Raw genomic sequence first — 26,267 nt, 5'->3', positions numbered from 1 at the left:
TGACACAAACAAGCAGAAATTTTCAAGAGTTTGCTTTTTGTTTTTTTCCACCAATTTAGAAACTTTGCTTAGTTCAGCCAGGTACTTGCATCACCAATCCCTTTTTGAATGTTGATTTGTGGATTTGTGTGAGTGTGGTATAGGGGCTATCTGGCAGGAAACTCGACCCAAAGTCAAATTAATTCCACAAATAGAAGTTAGCTTGATCGCTTAACTACTTTAACTACTCGCTGTCCCTTCTACCTTGTCGCTTTTCCTTTACCAAGATGGCCGCTGACGAGCTCTCTCCTCATTGGCAGTCTTTTTTTGGGGGGGCAGGGGACGTGGGGGGGAGGTGGCGGTTCTAACCCCTCCCACCAGCTCACCGCCCTGGGTCCTGCGTTCTTGAAAGTGCAATGGGTAGACCAGCGGGAGGGGCGGGGCGCACGCCGGATGTGACGTTTCCGGAAGCTCCAAGTGTCGTCCGCGGGGACAGGTGGGGAAGGGTCCGGGAAATGTGGTGGGGCTGAGGCCCGGAGCGTAGTCGGACTCTGAAGGGGAGCGGCAGCTGTGAGTGTGGGGCCTGCAGCCTTGTCGTCCCCGCGCCCTCTGCCTGGCCCGCTGCGCGCGAGGCCACTGACGGCTCCGGCCTCAGCCAGGCCCCGCGCGTCCCCGCGCGTCCCCGCGCGTCTCCGCCTGCCGCGCTCTGAAGACCCGAGAACCTTGGATAATTTTGCCCTGGGTTGGCAACTTGGGCGTGAGGGCCTTGAAGGAGGGGACCTCAAGCAGGTGTCAGGAGGTCCCTCTCCACTGAATACGCCCCCTCGGCTCGTTCCTGCAACTTCGTTTGACCTCGTCTTTCCTCCTCAGTCCTTTATGCCACCTTCTCCTTTTTTTGCGGATGCTGCATCTCCTCTGGAGTATTGCTCAGCCCTCTAGTACCGCTCGCTGGCCTTGGGAGGGGGTTCCATTCTCGACCTTACAGATCATCTCCCCAGAGGTACTGAGGCGCAACAAGCTTCAGTTAGCTTTAATGGGCTCTGGATCGAGTTTACTAATTAGGCAGCCTGGGGAGGTTTTAGATTTGCTGAACGGCTTTCTGAGCCTCTAAAACGGCTTTGGGGGAGATGGAAGGCCTTTGCATCCCTGGTAGTCTGCACAGCTTTTGTACTACTCGTGAGGGTGTTTAGAGAGGAAGCTTGGGGGAAGTGTGAGCTAGAGGTAGAATTGGCCAAGAAAAGCCTCTCTGAGGGAGGGCTTGGAGGGGAGAATGGGAAAACAGTGGATAGACAAATGAAACACACTTGAGGATTTCTGGGCAGATCAGAATCCTGACTGAAGGGAAAGATCTCTGATGGGAAGGAGTAAGGTTTAAGACTGAAAAGACAAAGTGGGACCACTTGTTAGAGGGCCTTGAATTCCAAAATGCGTTCTATTCTAGTCGTATATTCTAGAGCATGCTGGCTAGGGTGTGCTGTAATACAATGTGTATCAAATACCCAGATTCTTCTTGAAAATGATGTAGAGTCATACCAATTGGGAGTTGGAATCTGATCGTAGCAATAGAATCAGATCTAGAAAGATTGTAGAATTACTGCAGTTCGAAGCACAGGGAGGGAAAACTCCCTCCCTGTTTTTTGTTGGTCTGTTTTATTTATTTATTTATTTACTTATTTATTTTTTGCATACCGAGTTACCTTTGTGCCCTTTTGTTATTTGAAGAGTGCTTAGTCTTTGAAGATAGATTTGAGTAAGTTGTTTTTCAGATCTAAATTCCTTACCCTGACATGATGAATGATGTGGATTGACTGAAAGAGGGGTTTAGTGAGCAGAACTAGGATTGGTCTGCATTCATTCCCAGACTAGTTCCCCTCACCTTGTGCTTAGAAATGAAAAAGTACACCATGGCAAAGTGTCATTATTCTCATTAAATAAAAATGACCAAACTTGAAATCAGTTAACAATCATCATGAAAGTTCATTGAGTATACTATGCCAAGTACTGGGATAGATGGAAGTGGGTAGCTGGTGGGAAAAGTAGCACAAAAAATATAAGATACGATCCATCTTTTTATGGTGCTGAGAGCAGGGCCACCTCATGATAGGGAATGATTAAAGGGTAGAACGGAATCCCCATTATAGTTTTACTCCCTGTCCCACCTAATCATGGCACATGTTTTGTGGGGTTTTAAGTCGGCCAATGCTTTTATCATTGTGATATGTACTTCCTCGAGGGTCTCAGCCTTCTTGTGGGAAAGAGACTTTATCTGATATAAGCCACAAGTGTATGGTATTTTTCTCTTAATTTCTCTGTAAGGTAGAAGTTTGTGGGCTAACCATACTGTGTGCTAGGTTGTGTTGAGGTGATGGGGACCATGGTGCTGATGCCACCTGTTTTTTCTGTCTCAGAACTTCTTGGTCCTGATGTCTGACCATGGAGATGTGAGCCTTCCACCCGAAGACCGGGTGAGGGCCCTCTCCCAGATGGGTAGCGCAGTGGAGATAAATGAAGACATTCCACCCCGACGGTACTTCCGCTCTGGAGTCGAGATTATCCGAATGGCATCCATTTACTCTGAGGAAGGCAACATTGAACACGCCTTCATCCTCTATAACAAGTATATCACGTAAGACACCTCCAGTTTCCTTTTTCTTTTCTGGTGACTGATGCCTCACTCATTCTGCTCTTGTGCTCATTTATTCTGCTCGGAATTGCTAAAACTAGAGAACTTTACAACATCATTAGCATTAATCATTCTTTGCAGGCAGCTCCTACATACTGACTGTCCTTGACATTCAAAGTTATGAGTACCGAAAGTGTTATTTTCATGACTCAGTGATTTCATGAGTAAGAGACCTAGCTTTTTGGCCTGTGCCCACGTGGCCCAGCTGTTAGGCAAGAGAGAGGATGGTTAAACTACACGTTTTGTATGGATGAAGGTTTTTCCTGTGCTCTCTTTATTAAGGCAGCTAATCATAGGATTACTGTTGAGGTTTAGCAGAGCCAAAATTTGTCATCTCTGCTTCTTTTGTCACAAACCGAGTGATTCAGGAAAAAGGTTTTTCTTCTTAACCTTTATTATGATCATGCAAATCATCGAATAGGTATTAACCACCTACAGTTTGTGTGGCTCATCATGAGACCTTTCCCTTGAGTTACTTAGCATCTTAGGTAGGCAGCATAAATAGAAGATGGCAGTGCAATTAACAGGGAACAACTTCTAAAACCCCAGTGATGATGAAATGATGTGTAATTTAGGAAGGGAATAATGTTAAAGGGTCTCATCTAGCCTTGTTCTTTCAGGATACCAGGACCTTTAGAAAAATAATGACTATAATGTGTTTGTATGACTCTTAGAGTTCATAGAGTATTTTCCCTGCATTGTTTCGTGTGATGTTCATAGTTCTAGGTACATGGGGTAGGGCTCATTGTCTTCCCATTCTATATGTGAGGAAGTAGGCTCTGGGTTTCGTGATATGCTTTGTTCCACACTTCAGAGTGAGAAGGCTCAGATCTTTTTTTTTTTTTTTAAAGTAGGCTCCACATGGGGCTTGATCTCAGGACATTGAGATCAAGACCTGAGCTGAGATCTAGAGTCGGATGCTCAACCAACTGAACCACTCAGGCACCCCTAGATTTTTTAACTCTTTAATTAGGATTCATCTACGACATTGGTCTTGTTTTTAGTTTGTTTTTGATAATGTTCTGTGAGTTGAAGCTAGAGTTGAGACCATAGTTTAAGCCACACTGACTATCTTTGGTTATTTTTTATTCTTTTTTGAATAGGTAACATGTATACAAGGTACAAATTCAGAAGGCACAAAAGGTTATATATATTTAAAAAGTAAGTCTCCCTATCCCTCTCTTTTCCCTAAACTCTCAGTGCCCTTCCCCAGAGGCAGTTCCTCTTATTAGTTTCTTACATGTCCTCCCCAAAATAATAAATGCATTTCAGTTGTATCACATTCAGTTTTTGATCACATACTGCTCGGCAGGAGGGTTTGTCAACCTTGGTACCGTTGACATCTGGGGCAGAATAGTTCTTTGTTATGGGTACTGTCTGTGCATTGTGGAGTGTTGAGTAGCACCCCTGGTCTCTATCCACTAGATGCCAATAGCACCCCTTATCCCCTCCCTGAGTTGTGACAACCAGAAATGTCTCTAGATGTTACCTGATGGTCTCTGATGGCCCGGTTGAGAACCGGTGCTCTGAAGAAAAGAAGCCTACAAGTGGACTTCCCAGGATTCGTACTGTGATTGTAGAGTCCCTTTGGTAGAAAAAAAGACTGCTGTTGTCTCTTTATTTTTTCAATTTAGAAGTAGTCCCTGTCTCCTCAGAGATATGCAGGCCATCCATGCCGTCATGCCCTGTTATGTGACCTCAGTGTTGATAAAGTTACGTAGAATTAAATTACATTTTTGCCTCTCTTTGCTATTATGAGTTTTTCATTCCTTGATGTAGTAGGCACAAAACTTATTTTCCTGAGAAGTTTCTTTGACTACACTCCCTTTCTTCTACTGCTGGTAGAAATAATATTCTTGTATATTTCCAGTAATCTGGTAGAGAGTTTTCCCAGGATGAGGCCACAGGGCACAATCCTTCAAAGAATCATGGTTGAGAAAGTTAAATAGAATCATGGAATCACTCTCTCCAGTATTTTCTGGAGAACCTTCTGGGTCCTGTAGCCTCTTGTAGCAAGTGCTTTGAGGGCAAGGACCATATTCATTTGACAAATATGTATTATGTACATCTGCTGTCCGCTTGGCACTGCTCTAAGTCCTGGATACATAGGAAGTAAGTGGCCCCTGCCCTTCATGGTGTATCTTTGTAGTTATGGGAGAAGACAATAAACAGGTAAGCAAAGAAATATCAGAGAGTAAGGCAAATGCTAGGAAAGCGACAAAGAGAGTGCTGTGACAGAGATTAACCAAGGGTATCAAATAGAGTAAGGTCTGTCTGAGCAGGTAAAATTTAAACTAAAACTTGAAGGATGCCACGGAGTTGGTCTTTCCAAGAGCATGGAGCGGAGTGTTTGAAACAGCTGTTACTGTGTGTTCAGAGCTCTTAAGTAGGAAATACCTTTGTGTGTTCTGAGGAATGAAGGAACATCATTGTGTTTGGAGTGTAGCAAGGGAGGAGGGAGAAGGGGATGAGGCTGGAGAGGCAAGTGGGGCCAAATCACGCAGGCCATAGGTGTTTGCATTTTATCTCGACAGCGTTAGAAGCCATGGCAGAGTTTTAAGTGAGGTTATGACTTAATTTTACTTATATTCCAAAAAATATAAATTGGGCTACTATGTGGTAAATGGTGGAAGGTGTGTTAAGAGAAGGCAGGGAGATGAGTTAGGAAACTCTGATGGCAATTCAAGGAAGAGACTGATGGCAATGGCATGAAGGAGTGTGGCAGTGTGGAAAGAAGCAGGTGGTTTGGGCATTTTGGAGGTAGAGTCAATGTGACTGACTGATAGTTTGGGAAGGATGGTGTCAAGGTTGACCTCATGTTTCTTTTTTTAAAGATTTTATTTATTTGACAGAGACAGTGAGAGAGGGAACCCAAATGGGGAGCGGGAGATGGAGAAGCAGGCCTCCCACTGAGCAGGGAGCCCAACTCGGGGCTTGATCCTATGACCCTGGGATCGTAACCTGAGCTGAAGGCAGACGTTTAACAACTGAGCCACCCAGGCGCCCCTGACCTCAGGTTTCTGCCCTGAGTAACTTTAGGATGTGTGGGCGCATTTACTGAGATGGGGAGAATGGTATAGAAAAGGGGCTGAGAGGGAACCTGGGTGGCTCAGTTGGTTAAGCAACTGCTTTCAGCTCAGGTCATGATCCTGGAGTCCTGGGATCAAGTCCCGCATCGGGCTCCCTGCTTGGTGGGGAGTCTGCTTCTCCCTCTGACCTCCCCGATCTCATGCTCTATCTCTCTCTCTCTCATTCTCTTTCAAATAAATAAATAAAATCTTAAAAAAAAAAAAAAAAAGGTGGGTTGAGATTCAAGGGAAGAGATTCAAAGGGGAGGAGATTCAAGAGTTCAGGCCTGGCTTCTTTGACATGTTAAGGTGTTAAGTTTAAGATGCCTCTGAGATATCCAGCAGGAAGTTGGATGTACCAGTCTGAACTGAGGAGAGGTCTGGGTTGGAGATATAAGAAGTCCTCGGCATATGAGTGGTTCTGAAGCCATGAGAGCTGCTGAGATCTTCTGGCAGATAGGTCTTAATCAGAGATCCAGGAACCCCACAGGGATTCATCGATAGAATTTAGCCTCCATGAACTCAGTTGGGAACAACTTTTCTTGTTTACTAACCTCTCACTGAAATTTAGCATTTCCTTCCATTTTTGCACAGTAGTATTAATAATATTTGTAATGCTGTCACCACCGGGAGAAATCGATATTTTTTTCTTAAAGATTTTATTTATTTATTTGACAGACAGAGATCACAAGTAGGCAGAGAGGCAGGCAGTGAGAGAGGGGAAAGCAGGCTCCCTACTGAGCAGGGAGCCCGATGCAGGGCTCAATTCCAGGACCCTGGGAATCATGACCTGAGCCGAAGGCAGAGGCTTTAACCCACTGAGCCACCCAGGCGCTCCAAAGTTGATATTTTGTAGCACATTATGATTGATGTTGATATCCAAAAATAGCATTTACACTTACCTTTACTTCTGAATTACAGTACAGTTATTAAAGCCACAAGTAGATGCTGTTTTTTTTTTTAATGTATTAACAAAATAACAGTAAAGAAGCACACAATACAATTATTATATTTTGGAAAACTGTATTTCAGTAGAATTGGTTTCTAATCCTTCATGTTTTATATTATATCTTTAAAAAATTATTCTGAGAGGGAGTCCATAGGCTTCATCAGGTGCTAGGAGGATTCATGACACATTCAAAGATCAAGAAACCTTGATAATAAGACTATAGAATGGGATGAGCCTCGAGGTTGGTTAGGTAGAGAGAACCAGCAGACGGGACTTGAAGGGAGGTTTGAGAGGCAGGAGGAAATCCAGGAGAGAATGGTGTCATGGGAGCCAAAGGAGGCCGGTACTTGCAGGAGAGTGGCCAGCTGCGTCAGAATGGGTCAGATGGGGTGGGTGAGGTGTTGGGGTTGGTGTCGTGATGTCACTGGTGATCTTAGTAAACGGGTTTCACTGAAAGGACTAAGAAGACATTGGATCAGGGTGGGATGGAAGGTGAATGGACGCTAGGAAAGCAGAGACCATGAGTACAGCCCAGAGGTCGGCACATGTTTTCTATAAAGGGCCAGAGAGTAAACGTTTCTGGCATTGCAGCCATTTGATCTCTGTCACAAGCTCTGTAGTGTGATAACACATGAACAAATGGGTGTGGCTGTGTTCCAACGAAACTTCATTTTCAGATACAGATGGCAAGCCAGACTTGACCTACTAGTTGTACTTTGCCAGGCCCTGGCATAGATAACGCTTTGGAGGAGTTTGGACAGAGAGTAAAGGGAGTAACTGAAGAGGGACAAGGAGCGCATGAATGTGTGGTATTTTAAGATGGGAGATTCTGGAGCATGTTTCTTTGCTGATGGAAAGGAACCTGTGGAGAAGGGGAAGCCAATGGTACAGCACGGAAAGAAAGAGCTTAACTGTAGCAATAAGCTCTTGGCTAGGCAAGTGGGCGTAGGATTAAGAGTACACAGATGCTTAAATCGATTTTGTTCTGTGACCTGTGGTTACTTTGAGTGACACGAATATCCATGTTCACAGCAAGATCACTATGGGGAACCTGTCCCTGTAATATGGTTCCCACTGATGGGACCATTTAATACCACAAAATGGGCCAGGAGGAGAGCTCAGTGAGAAGGGGGTGGGATGAAGTGGCTCATTTACTTGCCTTGTTAGATTTGGAGTTTGATTTGGGACTTTGTTGGATGGCTTGACCTTAAGCAATAAGTGTAGCTACTTTCATTTTTCTCACCGGTATCTTTAAGACCCTGATTCTGATTTTGTGAACTGACAAGCCGTAGGAGTTGCAAAAAGTTCTGCCTTAATATTCTCAGTCTGTTTTCTACTTCATTTTTCTTGGTATATTCTTGTCAGTAACAGTGGCTCACTTAGGCAGTTATTACAACTGAGGAGAGAGGAGGGAGGGGAGCAGGCATCTCCCTCACCACTCCGCTGCCTCCCCCACTATTGCAAGTCATTGTTCTAGACCTTTTGTGGATACTTTAATTCCGGGTTTTAAAAGGCATGTTTGTTCTTTTTCCCCGGTACACTTCAGGCACCTGAGTGATCTGAATTACATTTCCCTCTCAGAGGTTTTCCATCCTGTAGGAATGCTTTGCCTTTTGCAGACCCCGGTATAGCAGGATCTTCAGCATATTAAATCAGTACATATTTTCATGATGAGCACAGACAATAATCCAGGCGGTGAATTCTTTCACAGCTTTTTATGGTCATTGACTAGGCTACATAGAAGGGAGTTACAGAGGACTTAGGCAATTCTTGTCTCCTGTGTGAGCCTCCTATAGCACAGACTTGCTTGCTGAAAATGGTCTGTCACCTGTATCGAAAATGTTTTCTTCTGGGATCGGGGCTTATAGACTAGGGTCTGTGATCATGCTCACTTTGCTGATCAATTTCTAAGATTGGGAGAGCGGAGAGGAGAGTCCTTCGTCCCTCCATGTTATAGAGTTTCTGCTGGACTCTCTGAAATAGTTACTTGTATAGAAAATTAATATTCATGATTAAAACAATTTTTTTTCAAACCACCCAGCCAGGGAAATACTAAAGTTGAAAGAATCCACCAGAGATGACCACTGTTAATTTCTTGTGTGTAGAGGGAAATGTTTGTCCATGCAAGCACTTAGGCTCATGTGTTTATTCTTGTTTCTTAAAATGTGAATAAGCTCATACAGTATATTCTGTTCTACAACTTTCTTTTTTCTTTTTTTTTTTTTTTAAGATTTTATTTATTTAAATTTGACAGAAAGAGAGCACAGACAGGGGAAGTGGCAGGCAGCGGGAGAGGGAGAAGTAGGCTCCCCACAGAGCAGGGAGCCTGATATGGAACTTGATCCCAGACCCCTGGAATCGTGACCTGAGCCATAGGCTAACCAACTGAACTACCCAGGCGCCCTACAACTTGCTTTCTTAACAGTCATATCTTTCCCTATCAAGTCATACTGATCTCATTTCATGCCATCTCATTTCTGCCTGGAACAGTCTTGCTCCAGATCTCTTCATGGCTTCGTCTCTTCCAGGCTTAATTAAATACCGTCTTCTCAGTGCTTAATTAAATGCCGTCTTCTCAGATGCTTTCCTTAGCTGCCCTATATAAAATCCCACTCCCTCTCCTGTCACTTCCTGTTTTCCTTCCCTATTAAAGACTTCTAGCACTGATTATCAATATAGTTTTTCTTCTATTGTTTATCCGCCCACCCCATAACACACACCCTATGAGGTGGGATTTATGACTTTGTTCACTGCCAAATCCCATAGTAGATGCTCAATAAATATGTTGAATGAATGAGTGAATGATTATGTTCTTCACATTTGGGTGCAACGTAATTTATTAAATAATCCCTTATTGATGGACATTTAATTTTTTAGTTTTCCCTACTTTTACAACCAATGCTATATTGAATAGTCTTATGTATATTTTAGTACTGTTGTGTAGGATAAATTCCTAGAGGTATACTTGTGAGTTTAAAGGATATGCAGATTTTAAAATTTGAATAGTTGTCTCCCCCCACCCCCAGGAAAATTACAGTCCCGTGGTAATACAATGTATTATTAAATTACAGTCCTGTTAAAAGTGTGTAAGGACACCCATTTCCTTTCACCCTACTTTGGTTATAATCAACCTTTAAACCTTTGCCAATCTGATATATGGAAATGGTACCTTGTCTTAATTTGAATTTCTTTCATTGTAAGTAAAGTTGAATACTCTTTTGTATATTTACCTTTTGTATTTCCTTTTCTGTGTATCTCTTTTTATCCCCATTGTCCCAACAGGCTCTTTTGCTTGTGTTCTTGCCAATACATCTTTGCTTTGGTATGTTTCCCCTCTCTAAGCTGCAACAAGATCTAACCCCAGAGATCAGTATACCTCTGGGCCACAGATATTCTGTGTCTGCAACACTTCTAGCCCTGGTGTTAATATCTTCATCGGTTCTTGTTCACACTTTTTGTTTATTTATTAGTAAAGCGTATAGCGTACATAGCCACTGTAGCAGATGTTGGCTATGTGCTAGGCACTGTGCTCAGCACTTATTTTTTCTTTTTCTTCTTTGTTTGTTTGTTTGTTAACATATAATGTATTATTAGTTTCAGAGTTAGAGGTCAGTGATTCTTCAGTCTTTTATATAACACCCAGTGCTCATTAAGCACTTTTTAAAAAAATCTCTTTAAGCATCCCAGCAACCTTATCAGGTAGTGCTAGTTTGTCTCCGTATATAGAGTATATATCTAGAAACTGAAGGGTAGTGAGACTGAGTAACGTGGCGGAGTTCACACAGCTGGTCGTGGCTGAGCCAGGATTTGAGCCCAGGCAGGGTGGCTCCAGAGCCTACTCCCTCCCCCCTGAGCACTTGCCTTCTGTACAGACAATGGGTTAGGTTGCCTGTTCTGGTTTCAAGAGACCCTTCTGCCCATACGGTCCCCATTCAGAGAATTGACTATGGTTGCTGGACAAGAGGAAGGTATTCATGTACCTGTCTAGAAGTTTTACCTTATAAACTAGATTCCACTGCATGGTTCAACATCAAAATAATAGAGGTGTGTGGTGAGAGGTTTCACTCCTTGATTTCCTGTATTACTGTGTACTTAAAATGTATGTACAAACACATAGAGAATTGTCCCCCTTTCTTACAGACCAGGTGGCATACCAAATGCACTTTTGTATACTTCGGGTTTCTTTTTTTAACTCACCTCATCTGAAGGTTTTAAGACCATTTTATTGCTCAGATATTTATTGAGTGCCTCTTCATGCAGGCACTAAGCTGGCTTTAGAGGGACTTGCAGAGAAGCACAAGACACAGGAATCTCTGGCCTCACTTCTCAGTTCTTCAGGTTGGGAGCACAAGTGCATATAAAGTGTGGTGGTCATGTGACATGGTGCTATCTGGGCTGATTCAGGCTTCCATACAAAGCACATTCAGCCTGCTAAAGTTAGGAACAGGTATCTTGGTCTTGTAGAGCCAAGAGAGTGTTACTGAATTATAGATAGGTGTCTTGAACATAAGAACTAGCCTTACTTATCCTAATATCTTCTTCAGGGTTTGATGGGTGAACAAATGAATCTGTATTTTTTTTTAAAGATTTTATTTATTTATTTGACAGAGAGAGATCACAAGTAGGCAGAGAGGCAAGCAGAGAGAGAGAGGAGGAAGCAGGCTCCCTGCTGAGCAGAGAGCCCAATGTGGGACTCGATTCCAGCACCCTGAGATCATGACCTGAGCCGAAGGCAGAGGCTTAACCCACTGAGCTACCCAGGTTCCCCCAAATGAATCTGTGTTTTAAATATAGACTTCAAGTATACTGTTTTATATCTTTCTCTGTGAACCCAAAGGGGAGAGTTTTAGAATCATTTTGATTTTAGAATTCATCCCTGCCTGAAGGGTCTTGTCAAACTGGATTGAAATGAAAATTTTATGTGCCTAATATAGAACCAAGGGAGGAGGGCTCTTTTCAAAAGAGTTTGCTTTGGTGGAGGTCGACTTCCTTCCCCTTACTGAGGCTTCCTCCTCCGTTTACTCCTACCCATGGGCAGAAAGTGGAAAAGAATTGGTTAGTCCCAACTACAGTATGGTATTTTAGAGCTGTGGGTAAGCTCCCCTCAACTGATTTGTTTTGGGTATCAGTTTGAATTCATTACACCTTAATCCTATTAAAGGACATCTTTGTTCAGTACCCCTCCAACAGTTCTGGGTGTTCTGGAGCCATGTAGAGGCAGAGTGATATAGTGGTTAGAAGTGTAGACTCTCAAACTGGCCTGTTGAATCTGCCACTTTGGGCTGTGACAAGTCACTGAACTTCTGTTTGTTTTCACTCTTCCCACTGTTCCCACATCATAAACATTAGAGATCTGTGAATTGACTCAGTTTACTTTTCCCACTGAGCTTTACAGCTACGGATAAAACTGGAAGAGAAAATCTAGCATTTAGTTTCTTTAAGAACTTTTCGTGAGGACCGTAATGCACATCACACACGTAACATGCACATATTACACACATACAACACATGTACTGTCTAAGGATCTCAGTGCTTAGTATGATGCAAAGAATATTCTGCTTTGAAGGCACATGAATCCCAAAGAAAAAGAAGCCAAGTTTAAGGTCACAGGGCTAGAGTAGTCTAGAACATGGATTTTCTCAGCCTCCTGCCCTTGGTTGCCAGTCTTATTTGAAGAAGAATTTGTGACGGAGGCCCTTTCCTTTGGAAGCCTGTCATGGTCATAATAAGAAAAGAATCTCTTTGGAGGTAAATTTTTGGGCACAGGTTAAATTTGCCCCCTCCCCACCCCACACTCATCTTTTTAGTTGTGGGAGTCTGGTGCTTCCTGCACACCAGATTCAGGCGAAGAGAGAAACAGGTTGAAGGTGGGTGGGGAACGTGGTCACTGGGTTTGTGTGACCCCTTCCTGTATGTCTGGAAACCCGTCTTGTGGTGGCTGCAGGACATGGGAGTTGCTTTGCTTCAGAGTCTGTGGGACATTTGGACATTTTCTTTGCATGATAATGATTCTGATCCATTCCTTTAGGCTCTTTATTGAGAAACTCCCAAAGCATCGAGATTACAAATCGGCTGTCATTCCTGAAAAGAAAGACACAGTAAAGGTGGGTCTTCACTTTCACTGTTGCCCATCTAAAAGCTTCAAAGCAGCACAGACTAACTTCAAGGTAAAAGTAGTGGTGTCCGCATCTGAGCTTCAAATCCTGCAACGGGAGATAAGGCCATTTCACCAGATCGGTTATGAAGTAGCAGGTATGGTACAGTAGAGGGTATTTTACATTGTTTTGGGAAACATTGTTGCCATTGCCAAGCTGACTTAAGTCTTTTTTACTTCTGTACTTAATTAGCTGGGAATTATTCTAATTCTCTGTTTTCTGTTTTTGTGTCTCAGAAGTTGAAGGAAATTGCATTTCCCAAGGCAGAAGAGCTGAAGGAAGAGCTATTAAAACGATATACAAAAGAATATATAGAATATAATGAAGAAAAGGTAAGTATATAACAGCAAAAAAAAGAAAAGAAAAGAAATTATTGTGGTTTCTTTGGCTGTGCCCTGACATTGCAATATGATATTTTAGCAGATCCTGTGATTTTACTGTCATATTTTACTTTTTCAGCAAAGACCAGAAACTCAAAAGAGTGGAACACAAGTGTTTAGGCTGAGAATTCTAACATAGTTTTAGCCTGCTTGTCTTACAGGGTAACTTGAGGAACAGGAAATCTTGTTTGCTATATCTAGAGTGAGAATCTAAGGACAGGTTTTTAGATCAGCAAATTTTGGGGTGTTGATTCACATTTGGTTATACCTGTTTATAATAACTGATTGCTCTTCAATCTGTTTTCAAATGATTCTTGTTAGGGAGAGTGAGTTAGGACACATTGAGAAACTCTCAAGGCACGTGTGTGGTCTGTGTCAGATGTGAATACTTCCTGTGGGTTGGGGGCCCTTCCACGTTATTTTGTAGTGCTCTGCTGAGCCCTTCTCTGAACTCGGTTGCTGCAAATTAGCAGGGCAGTAAACAGCTATGAGGCATCTATTTGTAAGGGACTGAGTGAGTGAAAACCTTATTGAAGGAGATTATTATTTGATATTTCTTATTAGTTTAAAATGTCACTCTGTATTGAACTGATCAGCAGGAAAATTTTGGAGGCTTCCTTTTGGGTTAAAATTCAGTAAAGACCCCCAATACAGCAGGGTGAAGTTTGGATTTGGTTCTGTTTTGCAGCCTTGGTTGGGATAAAGAATGTATGCACAGCACAGTCAGAATAAAACTGTTAGATACAGATTATGAGGATTAGACGGTAAATTGCAAGATATCAGTAAAGAAGAAAATACATTAGTAAAGAGCCATTGAGGAAGGGGAGTTAGGGGATCAGGACCTTGCAGAGTCAGTCTGCAGTGGCCAGCTAGACGCAAGCAGTGACATTCCGCAGCGTGGAACTGCCGAGGGAAGCGCGAGGTCCGTGTTGGGAAATCGGGCCGGAGCAGGTGCACATTTTAGGAAATCACTGTGCTGCAAAGCCTTGTCCTCCCGAGGTGTGAAGTCACCTGAATGTCACGTGTAAGCCTGACTCCTCTTCCTTCTTTGCAGAAGAGGGAAGCGGAAGAGCTCGCACGGAGCGTGGCCATCCAGCAGGAGCTGGAGAAGGAGCGGCAGAGGGTGGCCCAGCAGAAGCAGCAGCAGTTGGAGCAAGAGCAGTTCCATGCCTTTGAGGAGATGATTCGGAACCAGGAGCTGGAAAAGGAGCGACTGAAGATCGTGCAGGAGTTTGGGAAGGTGGACCCTGGCCTAGGCGGCCCCTTGGTGCCGGACTTGGAGAAGCCCTCCCCAGATGTGTTCCCCCCGGCACCTGTGGCATCTGCACAGTCTATGGACTGTAATACGACCGTGAGGCCTGCCAAGCCACCCGTGGTGGACAGGTCCTTGAAACCGGGATCATTGAGCAACTCAGAAAGTAGTGAGTCCACTTGCTCTTGGCCTCTTCCATCTCATTGGCCCCCAAACAGAGTGTCATTCTGTGGGTTTCAGCCCAAGATCACCTCTATGATCCCACTCATTAAACCCTGGTCACAGAAGCCCCTTTGGTCAGTATTGCCATGCTGGGTCCTGTGACACTGGCTGTCATGTGCGGGTGGCTCTTCCTTCAGCCATATAATTTACCTGGAGCAGGTCACTTTTCTGAAGAGCTCATAATATCCTTGAAAGTCAGACCCTTCACTTTTAAGGATTTTACAGAGATTCAAAATGTTTAGTGAATTAGAGAATACTGTTGGCCCTCTAGAAGGGGAATCTGAAATTTATAGTATCACTTTATAATTTAACAATTTACTTTTAAAAAATAAAAATGGGCTACAGAGTTGCACTTGCCTTGAAAATGATCCCATTCCTTAAGGAGCTTGGTCAAGTTCAATATTATACGTAGTCCGTGATGATTCAGGCTAGCTGTAAAAACTGTTGGCAGTCTTTCCTCCTCTCACCGCTGAGAGACTGTCTGAGACAGTAACAGTAGCAGCAAAATGGTGCATATACCTCGGTTAGTAGAACAGATCATTTTGGGAAAGAACTTTCAAGTAGTATTTAAGGAAGTCAGCTTTGCAGAAGATCCACTTACAAGGACAGTGTAAGAGTGGATGGACAAAGGGTTCCAGACTCCGAATCCTGGCCTTTAGGATTTCTCCCCATGGACTTGGCAGGCTTGTCTCCCACTGCTCTTGTTCATCCATATTCTGTGCTCTGGTCAGATTGGGCTGTCATGTTCCCAGAGCAGCCCCTGTACTATTTTATCCAAGGAGGTTTGTTAACATTCGCCCTGAACCTAAAATCTCCTTTCTCTATCTCTGCCTTCCTTGCTTTTCTTAAAGTTTTGCCAGATCCCCTTCCCTTCATTTAGACTGACTCTGTTCTCCTTAAGACTCTCAAATCTCTAGTATCTGTAATGTGGTTGAGATCATTTCCCTGATTGTGTAGTCATTTGCCAATAACTAGATTTTAACTTTTTCCTGGTTGGGGCTTGAATCTTACTTGTATTTGTGTTCCCTGTGAGCTGAGCACAGTGAGCGCACTGGTGTGCACTTGGGGAGTGGTTATGGAGTTGCAAGGAAAGGACTGTGCCGACATTTCCTTCAGAATCCTCACATGCCACCGTCCCACCGCCATGTGACTGCCTGCTCCCCTGTCTGTTACCTCCCCAGCAGTTCAGAGCTTGCTGTTACATGTGCAGAAACAGAACATCCCTTTTCTTTTCTTTTCTTTTCTTTTCTTTTCTTTTTTCTTTTCTTTTCTTTTCAATGAAAATGTGACCATGAAAGACACACCCTAACTTGAGCCTGTGGTCTCTCACAGGGCTTCTCCCTGGTGTCCAGTGACTGGGCCTGTTCTTGGCATTCTGAACCAGGCTTATGAGCTGCTCTGTGCATTCATGCCTCTTTTGAGGACCAGATGGGGTTTTTTTGTTTTGTTTTGGCATTTTAACGTTCTTCTAAATGAATAAATTCAGAATTCATTACCCAAGGTATTTTCCACTACCCAGAATATATCTGGTATATTTCTTTGAAAGTCCTACTCTCCAATATTCTTATGTGAGATAAAAGAGAGATTTAAAATAAAAATAAAAACTCAGTTGAATGAGGTTATTTTTTTAAAAAATCCTTTATATTAGGTTGTGACTGAGAATTTCTAAATAACTCAGGAACTTGTTTTGAGTAGTAGTTCACCTTTGTCTTAACTTGAATTGTTCAAGCCTCTTTTTAAAGTAATGCACTTGCAGTTTCTGTGGCCACAACCCTCCTCCTCCTCATCCGTCAGGATGAGATCCCCACTCACTGTCCACAGTTTGGGGAACCCCAGTGATTTGGCATTGCTCTCCCAGGACTGCCAGCTCTGGGGTCTGCTTGGGAAGGCTCTCCCCCTGGTCTCAGACTTCTCTCCTTTTTCCATGACAGCTCCTACAATTGACGGACTGCGCCATGTGGCGGTGCCCGAGAGGCTCTGCCCGCAGTTCCTCCAGTTAGCCAGTGCCAACACAGCCCGAGGAGTAGAGACATGTGGAATTCTCTGTGGAAAACTGGTAAAAACCAAACGCTTTCCTGAGCTGAGACTGTACCTTCCCCCTTGGCCTCCTGTGACTCTCAGAGAAGATATCCAGGGTCAGTTACTGTTTGCGACGGTCCCTCTGCAGAAGGAACCGAGGATAACATAATGCAGTGTTACCTTGAGTGTGGTGACCTTGCATTTTATTGATTTTCATGGTCCCTTGAATTGAACAGGTTATTTTCATGCTAGTAGTAAGAAATAGATAACTCTAAACTTGGTAGGAAGAGCCAGCATTACCTGTATATCAGTTTTTGTGTATCTGCTTTATGGTAGGCCTTGGATTATCCAAAATGTAAGGCACATAGCATTTGTCCAGAGAACGTACCCAAGCATTTTGAAGAGATGGGAGATACACCCAAAGATGAATAACACACTGAATGGTATATGTGGTAGAGCGTTAGGGATTCAGAGGAAGGAAATGTCATTGAATAAAGGCACTTGAAGAACCCATTGCTAACTGCTGAATGCAAAAATGAGTGAAATGGAATAGACTGAAACTGAGCCTTAGAGGATGAGAAGGGTTAAGAGAACCAGTAAGAGGGAAACTACCTTAGACTCAAGCAACGGAAGAGAAATGGTATTATCCCAGAACTTCTTGGGACCCACAAGTAGACCCATTTGACTCCCCCTGGAAATTCCCACTGGACTGTGGGCACCCCGGGATTTGTGGAGCGCCCCCTGCAGTGCACATGAGCAGCCAAGGTTGGAAACCACTGAGTGAGGGACTCAGGGAGCACCAGTCCTCATGCTGGCTTGAGAATGGCCTTTGTTGTACATATGTTTACCTTGAAACTACTGTGACAGTGGGGGGTTGCATAAGTGCCAGGGAGTGGTGACAAACTGTTTTCTCCTTTGACAGATGAGGAATGAGTTTACCATTACTCATGTTCTCATCCCCAAGCAAAGTGCCGGGTCTGATTATTGCCACACGGAGAATGAAGAAGAGCTCTTCCTCATACAGGATCAGCAGGGTCTCATCACACTGGGCTGGATCCATGTAAGCAACCCCGAGCTCTCCGAGGGCCAGGCTCCTCCTCTCTCCCCAGGTTATAAACATGCTGCTTCTTTCTTTCTTTGAGCAAAGTGAACTATGGCCAGATTATTTAGGTGACTGTTTTTCCCTTCTCCAGAGGCACACTTGACTTCCCTTGCATACTTGGCTGCTTCCACTCCGGTACTGATTTTTGGGAACTACTTAGGGCTTTTTAATTTTTTTAATTTAAAAAAAAATTTTTTTAATTAAAAAATTTTTAAAATTAAATTTAATTTTTTAAAAAAATTTAATTTAATCAAAATGAACTTGTTTCCCATAAAGTCCCAGTTTCCCTGTGAGTATGAGTGGTGGTAAGATGCTGGCCTATACTCATAGGGCCATATACTCATATGTGGATATTGACTGTAGAGGCTCTGCCTACTTCACACAAATGATGTTCCTGAAAGGTATATAAACCAAACTATTTTAATGAACCAAGGAAGATAATTCAGATGTTTGCATTTGGTCTTTGTTAAAACAGTGTATACTTTTATGTAAACCAGTTGGGTCACCACTATGGCAGATTTTCAAGGGTTTGCTTATTGTGAGTAGCCTGGTGATATTTAGGTAAAATATAATTCCATCCCTAGAGGTCATTTCTACTTTTTTTTTCCCAATTCTTTTTCAATCCCTCACTCCACAGACCAAGCTACTTTTCATGTTTTGTGATAGGCTTACTTACAAATGAGTCTGCTCATTTCTGGATTTAGGGAGATTACACATACTTGTATGTTAGATTTGGGAAATACCCAAGAGGCCATTCTGTGCCCCTCCTGTATGCATTCCATGACCTACATATTTGCTTTCTATTGGGTACCCCCTATTATATAGTATGTGGGTGGCAGAAAACTTATTTCTTATCTGCCGGAGGATACAAATTTGAGTAAGACAGGGCTTTAGTCTCATAAAGGAGACTAGACAAAGAGACAAGTAATCACTCTTCACTTGTGGTAGAAGGTGCCAAGTGCTTCCAGAGGTGCAAACAGCACTATGGAATTCGGAGGGGAGGATTGCACCTGGCTTGATTTCCCAGAATTTTGACAAGATAGGCTAAGGGGGAATTCCATGTGCAGGGGGTAGCACTGGAATAAGCAGACTATGTTCCTGAGACACTGAGAGGTCTGGTTTGTTGAGGTTCATGGTTCATATCAGGAAACTGGTCGATAAGCTTTAATGTGATGCATTGGAGCAATGTTCTGGGGGGGTCCTGGGCAGATAGGCAAAATAGTTCTTTTGGGATGCCTGGGTGGCTCAATTGGTTAAGCCGCTGCCTTCGGCTCAGGTCATGATCCCAGGGTCCTGGAATCGAGTCCCACATTGGGATCCTTGCTCAGAGGGAAGCCTGCTTCTCTCTTGCCTCTGCTTGCTTATGCTCTCTCTCTCTCTCTCCTTTTCTCTCTCTCTCTGATAAATAAATAAATAAATAAAATATTTTAAAAAATACTTCTTTTGTAGTAAGTGGAGAGTTTTTAAAGGTTTTTTAATAGAGCAAGTCTATGCTCAAAGCCATTCTTTAGAATATCTAAAATAAAAGCTATTTTAAAGTAGGTCAAGGCAGGGAGATCATATAAGAGGTTTCGGGGGTGATAGAATCTACTGATGAGAGCTAGGGTGATGACATTGCATTTGGGAAGGAGATGAATATAGGATTTCAGAGGATGTGGGTAATGAGCAAGAGGAGGATGAGTAAAAGCCAGTGGTGACTTAGCAGGCCTGACTCATGGGGGTGGCAGTGATTATCCCATAAGCAGAAACAGGGGCTTCAGGAGGATAACTTACTTGAGAAGTGGGATAAATTGTGGGTTCAGTTTTGAGCATGTTGAATTTAAAGTATGTGTGAGGCTTTCTGTCGGTGGAGGTAGTTAGCAGGCAGTTGGAAATGTGGCTGGGACTTGGGAGCAAGGTCAGGGTAGGAAGTGGATTTGGGAGACCTCTGCATAGAGCTGACCTGGGAGGCCTTGGAACTGGAGTTGAATGGAGAGCAAGAAGAGATTCACCAGTAGGTTGGGGGCAGGCCCCCCAGGGAAGTATAGGGAATAATCGTTGGTCACGAAGCAGAGAGGTGGAAGAACAGGGGGAGGGCAGGCAGTGTGTTAAGGCACCAAAGCCAGAGGAGGAGAAATGCTATAGAGTTTGAAGAAGTAATGGGGATTGAGGTTGTGCTGATGGTGAAATGTACACTATTTTTGGAAGGAGTTTAGTTCACAGGGAAAAGGAAAAAAATGGGATGGTGATTTAAGGAATAGCCAGGTTGAGAGAGTATTTGCTTGATTTATGGCTTAGTGTGAAAGGCTTGAACATGTGTTTTGGTTTGATTTTGGGTTTTTTTGAAACCTTTATATTGGAAAAACGTAAGAAAGGACATGAAGATAAAGGTACACTTCAGTGAATCATGAAGCAAATACCTACGTACATGCATGACCCATGTGAAGAATTAGAACATTGTGAGAGGCATGCTTCCGCTCCATGGTCTTGCCCTGTCACGCTTGCCCTCTGACACAGGTAACCTCTCTCCCACCTTTTCTGGAAATCCTTTGCTTTCTTAACAGTTTTACTACCTACTTGTATATCCCTGACCTCGACACTTTAGTTTGGCCTGACTTTCAACTTTATATAAATAGGATCATGATATGTATTCTTCAGTGTCTGGCTTCTTTTGCTTAACATTTTTAAGGCTTATCTACATTCTTGTGTATAGCTGTGTGAATGTGTTTGTATGCCCAGTGAGCCAGCAGAGCTCAGTGGAGAATCGTGGAACCAGGAGAGGAGATGTAGAGGGACAGAGACCAGGTAATGTGGAGGTAGGAAAGTATTCAATCAGAAGTACAAGAAGGGGGCTTATCTTCTTATGGGGGAGAAAACACTGAGACAGAATTGAAGAAAGAAAGCTACAGAGAGATTTTGGAGGTTCTGTGTGGAGGGGTTGGTGGAATTCATTTGATTCAACAGGGTTGCCGTCTAGATGCTCTGCCTGGCCAGAGGAGACAGGTGGTTTTAGGACCTGGAGGAGATGGGGGAATGTTTGGGTAATTACTATTTACACTGCAGGTAGAACTCAGCCCCAAATGAATAAAAGGATTTCTAAGTTGTCACTGAAGGCCCAGCTAGGAACAAATTTAGAGCTGAAGTTGATAGTATTTCAGCTTTTTTCCCCAGTGATCTTTCTGTACCATTCCTTCCCAACTGGGGATTAAAAGCAGAAAAAAGCAGAGGTTTGCTCACATCCTAAACTTGGCAAGAGGATTATGGAGGAGATCAGTTTTTCCTTCTGTACTCTGCCGGCTGTAAACCAGGTGCCCTGGTCCAGAAGTGTGTATGATCACGGATTGATCACCGGCTACAGGGTGACCCTCCCGCCCAGGATTCACGGCCGTCCCTCAGCTTGCCTCAGCCCTGCCTTAGCTCCCATCGCTGTCCTGTGGCTACTCCCTCCCATCCAGGCGCGGAAGCTGCCCCCAGCATTCAACCTCCTTGTTCATTTCTGCTCCTTTGGTTTATTGTTTTCTCTTCATAAAAATGCCTTCCTCTGTCTCCAGCATGACAGACACAACTGTTTTTTCAAGAAATTCAATTGTGAAGGGAAGGAGAAAAAGCACAATAGAAGGGAATAGAGGCTCAAGAAAAGGTTTTTGATTTAGTTTAACAATTATTTATTGAGCTCCTGCTGTGTGTCTCTATATTGTCTTTCTAGCTAACCCAACTTTAGATCAGTGGCCTAGATCAGCTTGTATAGGCCTCGTTTGTCCCAGTTAAAATTCCTTGTTCTAACTGTGGGATGAAAGTTGTTGGTACAGGCCATTTGTCCTGTAGGATCACATAATTAGGTAGACACTGTTTTTCCTTTGTGGTCACCAGAGTTCATACCTGCCCCAAGAGAACCTGTGTGTGGATTTGCTATAGCACTCAGCTGACTTGTTCCTGGCCTGCAGACCTCTTCTGCAATGAGCTGGCCACGGCTTTGTGTGGAGGGGTGCTTCTTAGATGAGACTGCACATAAGAATCATTGAATCAACTTTCTATCTATCTATCTATTTATTTATAGGTGAGGAAAAAAACAAAGGGGAAGAGAGAGAATCCCAAGCAGTTTCCACATCCAGCATGGAGCCCAATGTGGGACTCAATCCCACAACCCTGAGCCAAAATCAAGAGTCAGATGTTTAACTGATTGAGCCACCCAGCTGCCCCTGAATGAGCTTTAAAAAAAAAAAAAAAAAGTCTCCGGATGGATATTTCTAGGGTTGGGCACAGGAGCCAGTGCTTTTGACAGGCTCCTTGGGAGCTTCATTTCATACACAGCAGGTTTGAGAACACTGATCGAGTACACTTATGTTCTGGCCCTTCTATCAGTGAAGGTTGGTAGTCTTTTTGAGTCCTGTTGGGGCTTTCTTTTTCCATTCTTGTTATCTGTATTCATACTCCTCTAAGATGAACATAAGGCATTATGTGACTGTTCATTTGTGTACTAACAGTGTGCTCAATAAAACATTAAATGGTTGAAAACAAATGAGATCAATTGAATGTACATTTTGATGGTGCTGTAATGGATTACCCTCAAATTTCAATATCTTAGTCCTTTTCAGTCCTTTTCCCAAACAAGAAAGGGTCTTTGTGTGATTTAACTACCACTGAAATCCTGATTGCCCCCAGCTTCTCACATCCTTAGATGGTATTCTTTCGCCGTAGGACAGCATTTGCTCTTTTTGCCTATAGTGCTGCACACTCACGCCTGACCTCTGCCAAGAAGAAGAATCATTGGGGCGCCTGGGTGGTTCAGTGGGTTAAGCCACTGCCTTCGGCTCAGGTCATGATCTCGGAGTCCTGGGATCGAGCCCCGCATCGGGCTCTCTGCTCAGCAGGGAGCCTGCTTCCTCCTCTCTCTCTGCCTGCCTCTCTGTCTGCTTGTGATCTCTCTATCAAATAAATAAATAAAATCTTTAAAAAAAAAAAAAAGAAGAATCATTCACCCACCTGGGGTTTGTTAAGTCCTTGACTTCTACCATGTTGAGGTATTGAACAGCGTCTACCATCTATTCCAGAATGGATGGCTCTCCATTGCAGAGAGAAAGTTTGTGAGGGGCCAAATAAGTCTTGATGGTCCATTAGAAGTTATGAGTTTTTTCACATACTCCTATTAAGCTATACTTCTTTACAGTGCTCAAAAAGTAATGAACTTCAGGCATTGCCCCATCGTGATTGCCAGTGGCTTTGTGCTTGAGAAGGAGATTGTGGCCAGCTGAGAGCTCTTTGGCTCTATTTCCTTCATGGGCCAGGCTTGGCTGTCTCACTGAGGAGCATCTCAGACATTTTTTCCTCTTCTCAGACTCATCCCACACAGACCGCCTTCCTCTCCAGTGTTGACCTACACACTCATTGCTCCTACCAGATGATGTTGCCGGAGTCAATAGCCATTGTTTGCTCCCCCAAATTCCAGGAGTAAGTACATTGATGCAGTTTGGGGCATTATAAGGAGATAGTGGGGAAAAGCCTCTCAGGAAAAGGTTTCTATTTGGCAGACCTTGTTCTCTGTAAAATATATAGATTGTGGTCGTAATTGGCTGTTTTTAAAAGTTACCTTCTAAGCACCATATCCTGATACACCTCCTGTGCTTGTTTTAAAAAAGATAGCCAGAGCAACAATTTTTATGCTTTTCTAAGAAAAGGACATAAGAAATTTAAAGTGTTTGACTTGAAGCAACAGGAGTTTTAAGAGACTGGTGTCAAATTAAAGAATTTCAAAGTCAAACAGATTATCTCAGTTAACTTCTTTTTCATTCTAAATCCTGTTATTTACTATGAGTTCTCCAAGCAAACTAGTGTGGTGGCAGTGATGAGTCATTCTCTAACTCTGATTCATTCAGCAGAGAAGAGGCCGATGTGCCAAAACAAACTCCGTGTGTGTGTGTGCGCACACGTGTGTGCACGCGCGTGTGCATGTGCATGTGTATTTGGGACTAGGGAAACACCTTTGCTTGATTCTGGGCCTGCTTTTTTTATTGCAGAACTGGATTCTTTAAACTAACTGACCATGGACTAGAGGAGATTTCTTCCTGTCGCCAGAAAGGATTTCATCCACACAGCAAGGATCCACCTCTCTTCTGTGTACGTATCTACATAGAAGAAATTGGGGCTATGCGTCAAGCAGGGAGGACAGTCTGAGCTGATGAGGTGCATTGTCCTTTCTGACCCACGCAGAGGATCAACCTTGTCATTTATCTTTGCAAATCTTCCTAAAAAGAACATACGTGGGAAGCGGTGTGGGATAGGAACGGATTTGAGTCGTAGCTCTGCCATTTAAGGACTATCTTGGATTAGACTTAATTTTCCTGGGCCTCAGCCTACTCATCTGGAAAGGGGGATGATAATGATGATAATACCTACTTTATAGGGAGAGAGGCTTAATTGAAGAAAGTACCTGGTGCAGTAGCTGGCTTATTAAATGTTAGTTTTTTTCCTTCATCAATGCCAGTTGCTAAGGCTGTACTTCAGTGAGAGATTTAAAATCAAAGGAAAAAAGCCCCTTAAGATTGGTAAGATATATTTGATTCTGAAATTTTGCTTAAATAATAGGGATTTATTTTTCTGACCTTCCTAGGAGGTTTTTTTTCCCCTAAGTTGTAGTCCATGAAAAAAAAGTTTCAGTCGCTAGTAAGATCAGTATATTTCAATTTGTCCCTCAAATCTAATGTGATAGATTGCTTCCCTCCATGCTGGCCATGGAGTGTTATTTCTTTTGGGTTCACCAAAAAGTGACCAGTATGGAAAAGGGACTCAGAATCTTGTCACATGAAAGGAACCAGGGATGTTTAGAGGAGAAACCTCAGGGAGGATCTGAAAACCGACTTTCAGTGAAAGAAGAATTATTGTATGAAAAGGTATCGAGTGTGCTTCGTAGGCCTCCCAGAACTGAAACTAAGTCCTCACAGAATGACAGTTTTCAGCTGAGTTTGAGAAAGAACTTTCTGACAGATCTGTTCCAAAATAGGTCAGTCTGCCGGGAATGTAATAAATGTGTGGGTACCAGGATGTTGAAATAGTGGCTGCAAAAAGAGTGCCCACATTTTCAGTTTTTCAGTTATAAAGACCCCTTTTGCATGATGAAACTAAGCATTCCCCATGTGACAGTGGGTACGCTGTATTAGCTGGTTGACAAGGTCACCCAAAAAAAAACTAATGAATTCATCAGTTCTTTCAAAGAAACGTAAATTTCATGAACAACTCTAGAATATACATCCAATTGAAAAGTAAATGAAGATATGCAGGGCCCACATTGATTGAGGCTACAGATAGGGATTGGGGAGTCACTGATTCCAGGGCCTCTCACCATAACCGCATGTAAGTAGCAGTCTGGCTTCCAGACTGGAAACCACTAGCCAGAATAAGCATGTTAAACAAGAAGGTTTAAAAAGTGACTTCTTAGAATTTTCCAGAACTTTCCCTTTTTTTCTCTTTCCCTGTTGTAGAGCTGCAGCCATGTGACTGTTGTGGACAGAGCAGTGACCATCACAGACCTTCGATGAGAATTTGACTCGAACACTTCCCAAGAACTATAAAACCATATCAGTGTACTGTAGGCCCTTAATTTAAACTTTCCAGAAAGCTCTGGAAGCCTTTTTAGACAGAATTAAAAGTGAGTATCACCTGGGGGAGAACTGATTTTCTATTTCTGGTTTAAAAAGAAATAATTGGCTGTATTTTTTACATAAGTGTGGAAAAATAGCATGATCCCACTAAGACAACTTTTTAGTCTGTCTGCAATTAAAAAATTAAGTTGAAAGAATGGTATAATGAACACTTAATCTATACCCTTTATTCTAGATTCACAAGTTGTTAACATTTTTTTTCCCTCTAAGCTATGCTCCTAATTTCTCCACCTATTTGTCTACTGTTTACCTTTGGAATTATTAAGGGCATCTATGCAGAAATTTGGAAGCCATTTAGAAAATCTTTGGGTTTTCCTGTGGTTTATGACAACATTAATGAAGCTTATTACAAGGGTGATGGATAGCTCACTATGTCTGACCAGATGGTGAGGCCCAAAAACCCTGAAGAGTGATTTTGTCAGGAAGTATTGTTATTTAACAAATATGTCTGGATATTTTTTTCCTCTACAATAAAATAACAATTAACATATTTTGTGTGTGTATGCTCTAGAGTGATCTATTTGATCAAGTATTGTGGAAACAGGCTAACTAAGAGGTCTGATTGTTTGGGGAAAGGTGAGGGGAAAATGGAATTTGAGCTGGGCTGATATTGAAGGTGTGTCCTAGTTCACTGTTAACTGCTCAGTGTCGTTTGTCTGCCTGTTGCCATCTTCCAGGGCTGTGAAGCTTTCTGTTCTTCTGGTGTTGTCTCAAGTGGGTCATCTCATTCACTTCCTCCTTAGGCCCTGAAAGATTGCAGCTAACGATAATGGAGCCTTTATTTGCGGTGCCAGTTTACACTCCAACTGAGTGATTACATTCCC

General features: G+C 43.0%; 1 protein-coding gene across 3 annotated transcripts; it reads left to right on the top strand.

Moving 5' to 3' along the window:
- Positions 1–419: 419 nt before the first annotated feature.
- Positions 420–25,933, top strand: STAMBP (STAM binding protein). Of its 3 annotated transcripts, none has more exons than XM_032873615.1 (10): positions 420–475; positions 2,388–2,605; positions 12,708–12,783; positions 13,071–13,166; positions 14,269–14,635; positions 16,620–16,744; positions 17,630–17,767; positions 23,124–23,236; positions 23,803–23,902; positions 25,264–25,933. In XM_032873615.1, the coding sequence occupies exons 2-10, from the start codon at positions 2,403–2,405 to the stop codon at positions 25,318–25,320; spliced, it is 1,275 nt and encodes a 424-aa protein (XP_032729506.1). In that variant the 5' UTR covers positions 420–475; positions 2,388–2,402; the 3' UTR covers positions 25,321–25,933. The 3 variants fall into 3 exon arrangements, 2 of the variants coding, with proteins under 2 accessions (XP_032729506.1, XP_032729504.1); XM_032873613.1 differs by lacking the exon at positions 420–475 and adding an exon at positions 673–979; XR_004384550.1 differs by lacking the exons at positions 420–475; positions 23,803–23,902; positions 25,264–25,933 and adding exons at positions 667–979; positions 20,154–20,305 and having other exon boundaries at positions 23,124–23,210.
- The last annotated feature ends 334 nt before the right edge of the window (positions 25,934–26,267 follow it).

The sequence above is a fragment of the Lontra canadensis genome, unplaced genomic scaffold (genome assembly GCF_010015895.1).
Source record: "Lontra canadensis isolate GAN:19392208 unplaced genomic scaffold, GSC_riverotter_1.0 scaffold50, whole genome shotgun sequence".
NCBI classification, from domain to species: domain Eukaryota; kingdom Metazoa; phylum Chordata; class Mammalia; order Carnivora; family Mustelidae; genus Lontra; species Lontra canadensis.
Note: the sequence above shows the minus strand (reverse complement) of the source record. Positions and strands in the feature narration are given on the sequence as shown.

Bases quoted from the DNA above. Each gene is read 5' to 3' on its own strand.
- STAMBP (XM_032873613.1), top strand. From the start codon at position 881: ATGCTGCATCTCCTCTGGAGTATTGCTCAGCCCTCTAGTACCGCTCGC. The intron at 13,167-14,268 runs GTAAGTATATAA...CCTTCTTTGCAG, and splicing joins TAGAATATAATGAAGAAAAG to AAGAGGGAAGCGGAAGAGCT. The intron at 23,237-23,802 runs GTAAGTACATTG...TTTTTATTGCAG, and splicing joins TGCTCCCCCAAATTCCAGGA to AACTGGATTCTTTAAACTAA.